At 53.6% G+C, this 13,881-nt stretch overlaps 1 protein-coding gene across 11 annotated transcripts in view; it reads right to left on the reverse strand.

Moving 5' to 3' along the window:
* The window catches only part of TNS1 (tensin 1), a 131,438-nt gene that overhangs the window by 76,309 nt on the left and 41,248 nt on the right, over positions 1–13,881 (reverse strand). For all 11 annotated transcript variants that reach the window (XM_014531039.1, XM_014531036.1, XM_014531037.1 and 8 more), the window contains 10 exons: positions 13,685–13,734; positions 11,468–11,648; positions 9,532–9,582; positions 8,298–8,420; positions 7,816–7,880; positions 6,244–6,327; positions 2,118–2,230; positions 1,671–1,731; positions 1,337–1,412; positions 603–732 (listed from right to left, as the gene is read on the reverse strand). In XM_014531039.1, the coding sequence (XP_014386525.1) occupies positions 603–732; positions 1,337–1,412; positions 1,671–1,731; positions 2,118–2,230; positions 6,244–6,327; positions 7,816–7,880; positions 8,298–8,420; positions 9,532–9,582; positions 11,468–11,635 (871 nt within the window). In that variant the 5' untranslated portion in view covers positions 11,636–11,648; positions 13,685–13,734. The remainder of the gene's footprint in view (positions 1–602; positions 733–1,336; positions 1,413–1,670; positions 1,732–2,117; positions 2,231–6,243; positions 6,328–7,815; positions 7,881–8,297; positions 8,421–9,531; positions 9,583–11,467; positions 11,649–13,684; positions 13,735–13,881) is intronic.

Genomic DNA, 13,881 nt, shown 5'->3' on the forward strand with positions numbered 1-13,881 from the left:
GACTCTTTCTCATTGCATCCCTAAGATCTAGCACACGCCTGGCACATATAGACACACAAGTGATGCTTGGTTGATGGATGGATGGACGGACAGATGAATGGGTGGATGGATTTGAATAGGTGGGTGGATGGATAGATTAATGGATAGATAAATGGATAAAAACATGAACAAGTGGGTAGGTGGATGAGTAAATGGATAGATTTAGATGGGTGGGTAGATGGATGGGTAGGTATATAGGAGGTAAGTGGATGGATTGACAGGTGGATGAATCAGCGGATAGGTAAATGGATGGATAGATGGATTTGGATTAATGAGTGTATAGATGGATAACTTTAGATGGGTAGGTGGGTAGATGCACGGACAAGTGAATAGATGGATGAATGGATAGATAGATGTAGATATGTTCCAGTCCTGAATGTGATGTAGACAAAACCTCAAAAGAATAGAGAAAAGAAACAAAGGGAGACATCCCCCTGACCACCTCCCCTTCCCCAAGAAACAGTTCCCCTTCACTGCTGCCATGCCCCCCCCCCATAATTGCTCTTCTACCCTGTGATAGAATTACCCCTTGCTAGGTCTACCTCTCCACTCAATGAGCCCACCTTTGAAGGCATCATCAAGGTCCTCCTTCCCAAACACAACCCCCAGGTCATGGATGGCACAGGTGTGGAACTGCACACGGAAGATGACGTCTCGGGCTGGGCTCCGGAACTTCTTGTGGTAGCACTTCAGCTGGGCGAGAAAGAGAGCAGAGCCCATCAGGCGCCCACGGGTGGGAAACCGGGTCCCAGGGAGCTTCTTTATCAGCTCCAAGACTGGGCCCCCCAGGCTCACCCCAAACCCAGTGAGGGAGAGGTCACCAACACAAACAGGATCTCAGAGCCTCTGGGGAAACTTCTAGAAGAGCAGAGAGTTGGAGGCCAGTCTTATCCCATGGGGATAAAACTGCCTCTCAAGAATTTCCTGCACACAGATCAGAATGGAAAAAGTAGGAGTGGATTTAAATTGATGGGGGAAGGGCTGAAGCTAGAATTGAGGGAGTCCTTGTCACCAGTAAGAAGCCAGGAGGTAAGAGCTCCCACTGGGAGACATTTCCCTGGAGCTGTTCCAGAATTAGAGGTAAGCCCAGCAGGCATCCAACTCCGAGGCCGGAGAATGCACAAGCATTGTCAGAGGCTGCAAGGCCTTGCAGGAACCCTGAGAGCCTACAACGCTAAGGCTGGTGGCCCACCAGGAGTGAGGTCTTGTCTGGAGAGGCAGGAGGAGCGCAGGAAGAGAGAAGATGGGAGAAAAATAAATGAGGAGGAGGGGCTAGAGCCAGAGGGGCAGCGCTCACCAAGATGTCTCCCTTCAAGAGCAGCCCAGGCTCGATGGTGATGCAGATGCTGGTCTGGCTGTCTCCTTGGACGTTGCTGTGGGGAAGAGGCGGGCAGAGAGAGAGGGACAACTGGAGGGGGGCAGGCAGTGCTTTTCTCCCTGCTGCCCCTCTGCCACCAAGCTACTAGGAAACCTTGCCGACTTCATCCCTTAGCCCTCTCCTGGAAGAGATTCAAGGCAGCAGCCACCACCACCACCACCACCACCACCATCACACACACACACGTCCCTGCTCCTGGTCCTCAGCCTCGGAGCTTTGGCATCCGGGACTCTCATTCCCATGGAATACTTACTAGATGCCAGATGTGTAAACAGGTTGCATAGCCTGGTAGATCCGGAGAAATGGCCGACACCCTGTAAGGAAGGGTGGTGTTAGCTACAACAGTAGGAATTGTGGGAAGAGGGAGAGGAGTGAAGGAGGTGGGGGAGAAAGAAAGGAGGGGGAGAGAAAGGGGAAGGAGAAAAGATGAAGGAGAAATGGAAAGAGACGGAGCAAGGAATACTAGCTTTTCATTTGAAAGGCACTTTAAGTTGACAAAAACATTTCCCATCCACTATCTGCCAGCAGGTGTTGCAAGTATCAAACCCATTCTGCAAATGATAAACTGGGGCTAAAGAAAGCTTGGGAAGTGGTGCCATTGAGACTCCAATCCAAGCCTATATTTTTTACCATGGCTGCCTCTTCAGAGAAGGTGAAGGAAGACAGGAGGGGCTGGGAAGCCAGAGGCTGGGGTCAGTACCTCCTTTAGACTCGAAGTTGGGGATGCCATGCATGATCACATGGTGCAGAAACAAGGGCTTGTTGTTCATTTTGATGGTGCCAGAGAGCAGGCCGCTGAAGTAATGCACGTACCTGGAGCAGGGACAGGGGCAGCTTCAGCCAAGGAGGTCTGAGCCGGGGCCGAGCCATCCCATATTCTTTTCCACCATAACACTGCCCTAGGTTGCCTGCCTAGTCCCCCACCAATGCCCCCAGGCCTCCAGGTAGCTGAGGTCTCAGCCCAGCACAGTCCTCCCTTGTTGTCTGGAGCTCCAGGTAGGGAGAAAAAGCAGATTCTATAAGACCTGGAGCTGGGTCAAGCCAAACCCCCTACTTGGGGTTCTCCAGCGCCCCCTGGTGGTTAACGTGAGCATCTCTTTCCTGCTTCACTCCCAGCCCAGGAATCTCCTGCTGGACCATTCCTCCCACACATCCCTGACAGGCATCCTTCAACTGCTCACTACTACACAAGGCAGGCTGATCCACTATCAAATAACTCTGACACCCTTATACTGAGCCCAAACCAAGCTGACATTTATACGCACAGACCCTGGGTCAGCTCCACATAATCCCACCAGCCACATGACACTCCAGCAAACAGTAAGAGCATAATAATTATAGTCTTTCACTTTTTAAGATCATGCTAAGTGTATGAAAATCCACCTAGAGCATTTCATTTGGTGTTGGAAGATATCTAACTTCCACTAAGTATTTCTATCTCTAGGGTCAACATCTCCCAATTTTTTTAACAAAGATCTTGTTAGAAGAATGGAAGGATTAACCTATCCCACTCCTTCTAAACAGAACGAAAAAATTAGGTTCATAAAGGCTCATTAGCCTCCCAGAGACACACAGCAAGAACACACAAAGCTGAGAGTGAATGGGGAGAGAAGGAAAAAAGTCTGACTCCAATGCATCTGCCAGAACAGAGGCTAATCCTTCCACCACTGGCCAGCACTTCCTCCTTCTCTGACTGGCCAGAGGACGCCAAGCTGAACCAATCAGAATGCATCTGAGACTCCGAGGGAGCCAACATGGGCTTTTGAAGTGGGTGAGACCAGAACCCACATGACCATGATAATAGTCCCCTCCTATATCTTGACTCCCTGGCCCATCTCCACGCCCGTGGGCCTCTGTCCCTGGGCCAGGGTGGGGCCACTTAGGACAACCCTAGCAAGATAATCTGATGGGCAGCACCAGCTCCTATTCAGGCCCCTGCCCAGCCCCCAGCCCCATTACTCAAAGCGGAAACCTGGAATGGCGGGTTCCTATCAGAACTTCTGATCGTGCCAACAGGATGTGTCTGTGTGCTGAGGACAATGAGTCCGGGGGTGGGGTGACAATGAATGGGGGAGCTGCAGGCCAAGCCCCTCCCTCTTTCTCTGCCTGCCCTCTTCTCCTCAACGGCCTCATTCCTTACCAGTGACACTGACAAGAAGGCGGGAAAGTGGCAATGAATGCATGGTAAACCCAACAGTTGCACTTTCACATTTGGGAACAAACAGAATTACACACCCATAAGCAGATGTGGGTGCAGATATGAGCTGCAAGGCAGACACAGATAATGTACACATACACACCAAGCACTGTGGAATCCCTGCATAATCCTATTCCTGAGAGGTAACACTGATCCCCATTCTCCAGGGTTTCAGCTTCAGAGATGTGACTACTCGGCCTGCTCTCTCCAAGCCATGTTGTACCACTGTAACATCATGCTCCTCTATTTGTACCCCTTATCCTTCAAGGGCAAGGGCTAGACTCATAACCAAGGCTGACAGCCATAAGTGGCAAGCCAGGGACTGAGGAGAGGGTACTTGAGTGACAGCTCTTTCCTCCCTGAGACTTCTTCCCTGGGAACACTCTCATGGACCCACAGCTGCTGTGTCTGGCAGCCTAGCCAGAATTTTCTGCACATAAAGGCATCGGTTTCTGATCCAGCTGACCTGAGGCTGCCTACCGGCTGTCTTGTACCAATTGTAAGACCCTGCGTTGCCTGAGGACTCACTCATTTCTGCTAGGGCTTCCCGCTCCAATGGCGGAAACCATCCCCAGCAGTGCCAGCACACTTCTAGAAAGGCAAGCAAGATACGAGTGATGTGAGTTGGGGACACCCAACCCGGAGAGTCTGGGAAGCCCCCGGACTTGCAGCAAAGGGGTCCTGCTGGCCTAAGGGCTAGGAAAGCAATGGGACACTGTGACCTCCCAGCCTAGACCCTGTACCCCAGCCCTTCACTTAGATGCTTCCTTCTCCCTTCTCAAACCTCACCTCACACATCACCTTCTCAGAAAAGTGGGTCCCTTTGAGTCAGCCCCTCGTGCCCACTCCCATCACTCTCTTGCCCATCATGTTCTGTTTTGGTTTACCCCCTTCAAAGCACTTCTCACTCTCTGAAATGACCGTGATGGCTAATTTTTGTGGGTGTCAACCACCAGAAGGTAAGCCCCAAGAGACCTTGCCTGAGAGATTCAGCACCATAGCCTTAGCGTGTAGCCCAATGTGACACATCACAGACAGGTGTGATGGGCCCATAGCTCTGGCCACACAGGGGGAAGGCTGGAGTCCAACTCTCCAGTTCTCCACTCTGGGTCTGGGACTCCACCATTCTGGCTCCCACTCACATGCAGCCCCCCAAGGCCCACCTGATCCTGACACTACCTGTGCCTTCCTGTGAATCAGACATCACTAAACAGCATGCAACCCACAGAGCTGAATCCAGGGGGAGCCCTCAGCATGGTGGATGGCACAGCCAGGGGGGAGGTCCCAAGTACATTCTGGCTCTGCCACTGCTCTCTGTGGGCCCTGGCCACGTCACATCCCTTCCCTCTGGGCTCAGGCTTCCCTCCTGTAAAATGGGGATGCCCTGGATCGTCATGTGGTAGGTCGGCATTACTCAGCTTTGGGCTCAAATTCCCCTCCTCTGAGAGGTATTCCCTGACCCTGTGTGGGGAGCTGATATAGGGTTAAGCCTCGGACTGACCTGTGGGCAAAGTCACAAACAAGTCCCAGCTTAGAGGGCACAGTCCTCTTAAGCATAATTAGTCTTGACCTTATGACGCTTCCTAGATCTTACTCGGGAAGCTAATGGGCTGAGGGAAGTGCAACAAGAACAAAAACAAGTGAAACTCACAAGAAGAGTGTAAACAAGTGAAACTCACAAGAACTGTGTAACTATGGAAACCACTACCTTGTTTACCTCTCACTATAAAATAAAGGCTCAGCTTGCCTTGGGATCTTTCTCTGTGGCCTCAGCTAGACACAGGAAGATCCACGGAGACTAAGGAAAGCTAGAGAGTTCTGAAGCTGTCTCCGTCCACACCTTTGGGAACCCCTGGACCGCTGGGGCTGGACCCCAGCAACCATGGTCATTAAAATAGCCCCATTCCCCTCCCTTCAGCTCTCATCTCTGCAGCGCTCTCTCTTTCTTTCCTAGGATTAATCACGATCTGAAATTGTCTTGTCTGCGTATTTTCTGTATAGTGTCCATCCTTCTCAGTAGAGTATCACCTCACAAGGGGCAATGGATTTTGTCCCATTCAACTAGATATCTCTAGTGTTTGGAGCATAGCAGACTGCCTGAAATTTGCCAAATGAATGACTGCCTCAGTCCCTGCCCTGCTTCCTGCCTGGGCTGTTGTGCACTCCAATGAGACCACGTGGTTGAGTGCCCTCGATAAAGTTTTTAAAGCACACCCAGTAAAAAGTGACTGTTATCAAGAGTGTATGTGACCTCCCTGGGCAGGTGGCAGGGACCTCAGCTTCCTGTAGACTCATCCAAACACTGAAGCGATCCTGCTTCCAGGACCAAGAATGGCACTGCCTCCTCATACAATCCGCCTTCTTACACCCAAACCAACGTGTCCCCCACCGATGCCCCCGCTGCTCTCCAGTACCAGCCTCAGGAGCCAACTGCCCTGCCCACCTGTGGGCACATACACAGCTGCTCATGGGCTCACCCATGTCCCTGATCTCAGACCCCTCCAGACTGGCCCCTGAACATGCATATTTAGTACACCCTCACCAAGGCATGCTGTTCCATCCCCCGTGGGTCCATGAGGCTAGTCCCCACACTAGCGAGCACACACATGTGCACTGGGCTGTGACCCACCTTCTCTGGGACGGCTGGCCAATGGGTACAATCTTATCCTCATAGAAGCGCTTCATTGCAAACCGGTCCAGTGCCTGGTCGGCGCTGGGGGGAAAGACAGGTGGTGAGAGGAGCCAACATCCAAGTGCAAGAGCCCCTCCAGCCCCCTCCCCGCTCCCCAGACCTGCAGAGTCCTGCAGCCACCCTGTGCTGAGGTGCTTTCAGGAAAAGAGCACCCTGGCAGCTCGCGATCCTGTGTGCTGTGCGGGGGCTTTGGAGCTAGACAGCTGGGAGCCCATCACTAGTCCACCACTTCAGCACTATCCTTAGGGCAGGTTATTTAATCTTCCTGAAACTGATTTTTTTTTATTTCATGTCAAATGAGAGGGATAGTTGCCTTCCTCCTCAAAGTTTGTTATGGCGATCAAGTGGGCTAACATCTCTAAAGAGCTTGGCGCCTATAGACACATAGTAGGTGCACAGCAAGTATGCACCAGTAAGCAAAGATTAGGCTAAGACAGATTTCTTAAAGTTGTAAAATTGCCATCCTACTGGCAAGCCCTCCACAGAACCCTCTACCCATCCTCAGAGCGCTCAGAGAGATCATCTTAAAATGTAGTGACCGGTCCCATAGCTTGCCCCGTCTTGACTCTCCCAACGACTTCCCATCACTCTTAGAATAAACCCAAAGTCCTTATCGAGTCCTACAAGGCTTGCCCCCTTCCAGCTTCACTTCCTACTCCTCATGCCCTCACTCACTCAGCTCAAAACATGTCAGCTCCTCGCATGGCATTCCCACCGCAGGCCTTGTCCCTTCCTCCTCTCTCTGCCAGGGAAGTTCCCTCTCAGACTTTATGTGACTCAGCCGGTCCCGCTCTCCTCCACCTAATTCGGGTCTCTGCTCAAATATCACCTCCTCCAGAGGCCTCCTCTGACTCCTGTCATGCTCTAGTCTCCATTCTTTCACAGATCTTATCACCTGCTATTACAGATACACTTGCTTATATACTTAGAGTCCATGGGACAGTGGCCTGGCTCTGCCCACTGCTGTATCCCAGCACCTAGAACAGTGTGTGGCTGTTCAGTAACTACTATTCAGTCTAGAGAATAAACCAATGAGTGGATGGATCCCTCTGCCTCTCTGCAAAATGGAATCAAAACAGGGCACTGCTGGTTTACTAGTCTTGCCCCAAACCCCTAAGTGGGAACAGGACCTGCTGGCCAGGGACAGGGGGATGGATGAGATAACTCCCAGACGGTTCTGCTGGACCCAGATCTGATCCAGCATTTCCTGCAGACACCCTCCCTGCTCACCCAGGAAAACAGAAGGCAGTTTGGCAAGAAAAAGTGGCCCCAAGAATCTGGCTGGATGGGGTATTCACAGATGGGCCCATCTCCCAAGGCTGGACAATGGGGGGATGGATTCTCCTCTCTCCTGCCCTCCACACACAGGCTCCTGGGGTGTGACAGGCACCTTCCTTCCTCATCCTAAGAACCTCTCACGCCCTCTGTCTTTATCCTCCCGCCCCAAGGAAGGGAGAAATCGTGGGTGGGTCAATATGCAGAGAACAGGAGGCTCGGGGGCCCTCTTACCTGGCCGAAATGTTGCTGTAGTGCATGTAAGCGGCGATGACCACTCCTATCCTGCCTCGGTTTCCCTGAAAGAGCCCCCAAACACAAAAGCCTTTATTTCTAAGGCCGGCCTACTGCTCCCATGCCCATCCAGAGCCTTGGAGGGAAGAGGGCAGGGGCTGGAGAGAAGGGTGTGGCTCTAAGGGAGACCAGGAGGAGGGAGGGGATATGGGGAGGCACGAGGGTGGGCAACTAAGTCTCAAAGAGAAGAAACACAGATAATCACCCACTACACTTGAGGGCTCCACACTTCCTGTGGGGGCCCCCGGGACAGGATCTACCATCCCTACAAAGGAGAATAAACAGACTTCCACACTCACACAATCCAATGATACAGGCCAGGAGATACCCTCATCCAAGGATACATTCACACATGGGCATGCGCACGCACGGTCACACACATACACGCACACACACTCACACACCCTGCAACCGACTCTGACCTTGTTGTGTAGAACGACGACATTGTGGGGGTCTGCGTTGAGCCAAGTGTCCATGGCTTTGCAGACACTGCAGATCTTCTCCAGGGCTGGGGTGTGGAGGTCAGGCCAGCCAAATTCCAGTACCTGCGGCCCAAGACAGGAGTGATAAGTGGCAGAAGCCCAGACGGTCAACCAGGGCAGTGGGGGCAGCACACACTCCACATGCTAGTACCGGGCAGTGGCCACCAGCGGCTGGGCCTTGGTTCCTGCCCTGCCTATCAGCCCATCTGGGAGGTGGGGGTGTGGAGGGATAGGACAATGGCCAGGACCAGGGACTCTCAGCCTGAGTCTCAGCTCTGACACTGGCTTGCTGTGGGGCCCCAGCCAGTCATGGCCCTTCTCCTAACCTCAATTTCTCATGTGTGAGTAAAACAAAGGCAAGGTCCCTTCCACATGACTCTGACCTCAAAATGTAATGGTGCCCCCAGTACTGCCCCCAAGCTCTGCTCCCACAGACAACCCCAAGGCCTGGCTCAGGGCGAGGGCAGAGCAAAGGGTTCCTGGCTGTTCGTGGCTCTTTTCCAGGCCCTGGCCACACACCATTGATTTTTCAGGCCAGCCCAGAGAAGCTGAAGGAGACAGAGGGCAGATCTGAACCCCAGTCTCCAGCTTCTCAAAACTTTTCTAAACTCACAGAACTTTACAGTAAAAGAGAACTTCTGTTTGGAAAGGCCCAGAGAATATACCTAATCCAGCCCGTCCACTTTCAGAGGTGCAAACTGAGGCCCAGAAAAGTGTGTCACCTTCCCAGGGTCACACAGCAACAGGCACCAGAATCCAGGAGCCGGGAGCAGGCGCCATGCAGAGCCCGGCCCACGGCCCACAGGATGAGCAAGTGAGAGCTGGCAGTGGGAAGGTCCATGTCGGCCATTCCTAGCCAGTTTAAAGCCAAGAAACCTTTCAAAGAAGCTAACAATCTCACAGCTCCAGCCTCACCCAGAGATCCTAAGGGCTCCCCAGGGAGGCAGAGCTGGGTAGAAATCATCGAGCTTTGCTTTCTGTAGTTCGTATTATGGAAACAATGAATAGATTCTTTCCCATTATCCAAGGAGAAGATGGCACTGTAATAGGCTTTGCAAACTGTCACAGCACTTTCCCTAAGACTCTGACGTGGGACCCGAGGGGCTAGGGGGACTGTCTGTTATCTCCCCTCCCAGGCGGGTAGATGCTCCCACCCTACTCAGCATGGGCTCACCTTGGCGTGGAGCTTCGTGATGTCAGGTCTCCGCTCAGAGAGGTTGAAAAGCTAGAAGGAAGAAAAGGAAGAAATGGTGGAGGGGCTCACATGCTGCTCTCGCCCCTGCTGGAGATCCCACCCACACATGAGCTGGGATCAACAGGAACCCAACTATAGGTTCTCAGGATGGGGGGGGCGGGGGGGGAGAAGTATAGACTCTCAGCCACTCCCCTCTGTGAGCGGACGTCCAGAACTAAAGATGAGAAGGGGATGGAACCGGTCTCGGGTCCCATGTTCAGCGTTGGCCTTCTCTAGTTTCCCTTCCACAGGTGGACTTTAGAAACTCACCCCATGAAGATGCAATGGCTCTGCAGTCAGACACCCCCCATCAGAGGATACAAACTGTCCTGGGTGGGCCCTCTCAGACCCTTGACATCCTCTCCCAGAAGACGTTCTCCGGCACCTAACCACAGCCCATGAGAATCCCCCAATCTCTGGAATTCCCGTCTCCACCTCTACCTCACTGCCTGGGAAACTCAAAGACCACTGTGCTGCCTCCTGGGGAGAAATGACGACCCCACAATCTGGTATAGGCAGGATGGAAGGAGGGTGGCATAGCACAGAGTCCCATGAAATCCTGGACTCCCAAAGTCAGGAAGGACCGTAGATGGCTTCTAGCCCACTCTTGAGCCCCATAATGGAACACGTTTATTATGTGAACAACAGCTACCACTTGAGTATCCACAGCCTGCCATACCCATGCTAAGAACTTTACATCTACCAGTTGGTTTCATTCTTTCAACGACCATAAGACATGGATAGTATTATTAGATTCACTTTATAGATGGGGAACATAAGGCTTAGTGAGGCTAAGTGGCCGAGATCAGCTACTTAATAAGAGCAGAGCCTGCATTCGAACCCAGGACTTTCTGATGTTTCAAACCAGGCTCTTACCAATGTCTGACACAGCTGATGGATGGGTGTCTGTAGTGGGTTGAATGGTGTCCCACAAAAATTCACATCCCCCTGAACTTCAGAATGTGACCTTATTTGGAAATAGGGCCTTTGCTGATGTAAGTAGTTAAGGATCTGGAGATGAGATCATCCCGAATTTAGGGTGAACCCTAAATCCAATGGCTGGTGTCCTTATAAGAAGAGGAAAGGACACACAGAGAGTCACAGGAAAGAAGGAAGGTCCTGTGACGACGGAGGCAGAGATCGGAGTGATGAACCTACAAGCCGGGGGCCACCAGGGATGCCGGAGCAACCAGCAGCCAGGAAGAGGCAAGGCAGGGTGCTCCCCTACACAATTCAGAGGAACATGGCCCTGCCAATACCTCAATTTGGACTTGTAGCCCCCAGAGCTGTGAAAAGTTAAATTCCGTTGTTTTAAGCCACCGAGTTTGTGGTAATTTGTTACAGCAGCCCCAGGGACCTAATACAGCCTCCTATAGCCACCTCTGCTCACACAGCCAAGGGCAGCCCCTGAAGGTTGCACAGTCTGGTCTATTGGTCCAGTCACATGTACCTCCCAGTAAAGTGGCCTACATTTGTTAGGTGACTCTCCTGGGCCAGGTAGTTCCCATGTCAGCAACACAAGGTCCCTTACAACGCCTCTGCCACAACTCTGCCTTAAGACTTCTCATAGGTGCCAGCAAGGTGCCAGCTCCACCACTTCCTGATACTGTGAACTTAAGCAGATACCCCACCTCTCTGAGCTCTAACAAAACCTGCTTTCTAGGCTGTCCTGAAGGTTAAATATGCGGAAAGCAGTTGGAACAAGGCCTGGCTTATAGTACGCGCTCCATAACATGAACTCTTATTATTCTCTCCTCCTGGTCAACGCATGCACCTGCATGCACACTACACATACACATCCACGCACACACAGCAGTGAGGGGCAGGCAGAAAGGGCAGAGGGGCGCTGGCAAAGCGGCAAGAGGCCCTTCCTCACCAGGTAATTGCCTCCATGTTTGGACTTGAGCATCTGGGCCACCTCGCGGAGGTTGCTCCGGAAATTCTCCTCGTTGGCTGTGCTGGGGAAGGAGACGGCGATGATCCTCTCTGTGACATACACCAGGTCCAGCTCACAACTGTCCTCCATGGTCTGGCTCACACTCATGTTTCTGGGAAGACTAGCAGAGAGGGGGTTGTAGATCAGAATCTAGTTCCCCAGGGCAAGGACCAGATATCTGCACCCCCTACACACTGTGCATGGCCCCCACATCCAACCCAGGGGGTTTGGCTGCTCCCAGACCCAGAGCCAAGGTCCGAGGCTTCCCCTGGCAAGGCCAGTGCAGCCAGCAAGGCCAGCTTGGGGCGCCGGAGAGAAAGAGCTGGGCAGGGGCTGGCAAGGATCTCAGGCTGTGTCAGAACCAAATGGTGATGACACCAATCCCAGGTGCCCGTCAGTTCTCTCAGCACTGCCTTCACCCAGATCCTAGAGGTCAGAGCCAGGGCCAGAGCTGGCCAGGAACCCAGGAGCCCAGCTCTGCCCCATGACACACTGCAGCCTGGTCTGGCGGAGTGTCTCCAAGGCTCCTGAGACAGCTGTGGAAGGGGAAAGAGAGGCTGAGTGAGTGCTCCCCAGCTCCCTGGCTGAGTCTTCTGCTGCCCTCCTTGGCTTCAGAGCTGTGGAGTGGGCGGGAGGCCTCTTGGGGGAAGGGGCAGCTCAGGTGACACGCTCACCTGGGCTCCAGGTGAGCCAGACCACAGCACACATTCCAGCCCTCCCCGGAGGCAGGCCAACTCCTGCCCTTTGTTCCCTGGCTCGATCCCCCCCTCTGGCAGCTCCCACACTCCAGCGCTGTGTGGCAGTGGCCTCCCTGATTGCTAAGGGCCCAGGAAGCAGAGGGTGCAGAGCCCCCGACATCCCAGCACCATCTGAGCTCCGTGGAGAGTAGAGAGCCACCTGAACTGGGCACTGGATGAGGGGAGGTAGGGGCTCACATCTTGATACCTCACCCAGCTTCTCTTCCAGGGGGAGGGTCCAAGGGCCCACTGGGGTGCTGATGGGAAGGGGGAATGGATCTTGAGATGCTGGAATTCCATTCTGAAGCCCTGTAGCTTCTGGGAGCACCGCACACGCTCCCCACCCCGACACCTTCTTACCCATCAGCAGTCTCCTAGTGTCTGGCTTCCCCTCTCTGTCCGAGGTGGACAACACTCACATTTCATTTTGATAACCTGTCACTACAGTGGGGTAAAGTTGAGACTGGAAGGCAGCAGGAGAAATACCGCCAGGGTATTTCAAAGTGATGGGGCGGCACTGGGGAGGACCCCCAAGAAGTAGGGCAGAATCCCGGTCTCCACTAGGTTAACTCTGAACCCAACTCTGTAGATGGGGTCTGGAGATGGGGGAGCCGGGGTGATGTGAGGCTTCTCCATGGTGGCAATGACAGGGACCAAGTGGTGGAAGGGCCGGTGGCTGCAGTAAAGTCCAGTGTGATTTGAGCTCTGAGCCCCCGCCATCCCTCATCCCCAAGAGGAGCTTCTGGCTCGTACCTCAGGTCATTGCCTGCGCCAGGCAAAACAGCGCTACCGCCTGACCACCTCAGCACCGCACTCCGCACCCGCCCACCCAAGGTGCTTCCCAGCTGTGGGGGGAGGAGGGGATCTTCTAAAAAGCAGATCAGGTCGGAGTGCAGCGGGTGGCTGGACCACAACCTCCTGGGGGTTTCATTCACACACCAGGTCCCCTCTCCCTGGGACCCCATCTTCCTGGGGCCAGATTCTCACTCATCTCCGGAGCCTCAGGGGTGAAGGTGAGAAGGAGAGAACCAGAGAAGCTGGGCGCAGGGAAAAGAGGCTGTGTCCGCGAGCCACCAAGGCCCCTGTGCGACCTCTAACAAGCCACCTCTGAAACTGTTTCTTCATCTGCCAAATGGGAATAAAACACTTACCTTGCAGGGCTGTTGCAAGGACTAGATGAATCATGCAGGTACGTAAAGAATGCGGCTCAAGGCTGGCTTCCAGCTAGAACCCAGAGCATGACCCTTTCCAAGCGGCATCCACCCACACCCTCCAGGGAGGGTGCCACGGCTGCCCAGGCTTCCTACCACTGGCTTTATGACTTCGGTCTCGGAGACCCAAAGGCATGACTTGCCAGGAACTCCCACAGTGACCTCACGGCCAGGACCCCCACCCTGTGCCCCCCACAGGCCAGGCATACCTGACGGGCTGGGGATGGGGCTGGACGCTCGGGGTGACTCTGGTGGAGCCCTGGAAAAGAGAAAAGAGAAGCAGCATTGTGGAGGAGGCAGGCTGAGAGCTGTCCACCGGCGCAGTCAGGGTCACAGGCAAACGCAGATCCACTTCTCCTTTCTCTGCCAACATTCCAGCCCAGGCACCCTAACACCACAGCAACAA

Source organism: Myotis brandtii, unplaced genomic scaffold (assembly GCF_000412655.1).
Source record: "Myotis brandtii unplaced genomic scaffold, ASM41265v1 scaffold79, whole genome shotgun sequence".
Taxonomy (NCBI): domain Eukaryota; kingdom Metazoa; phylum Chordata; class Mammalia; order Chiroptera; family Vespertilionidae; genus Myotis; species Myotis brandtii.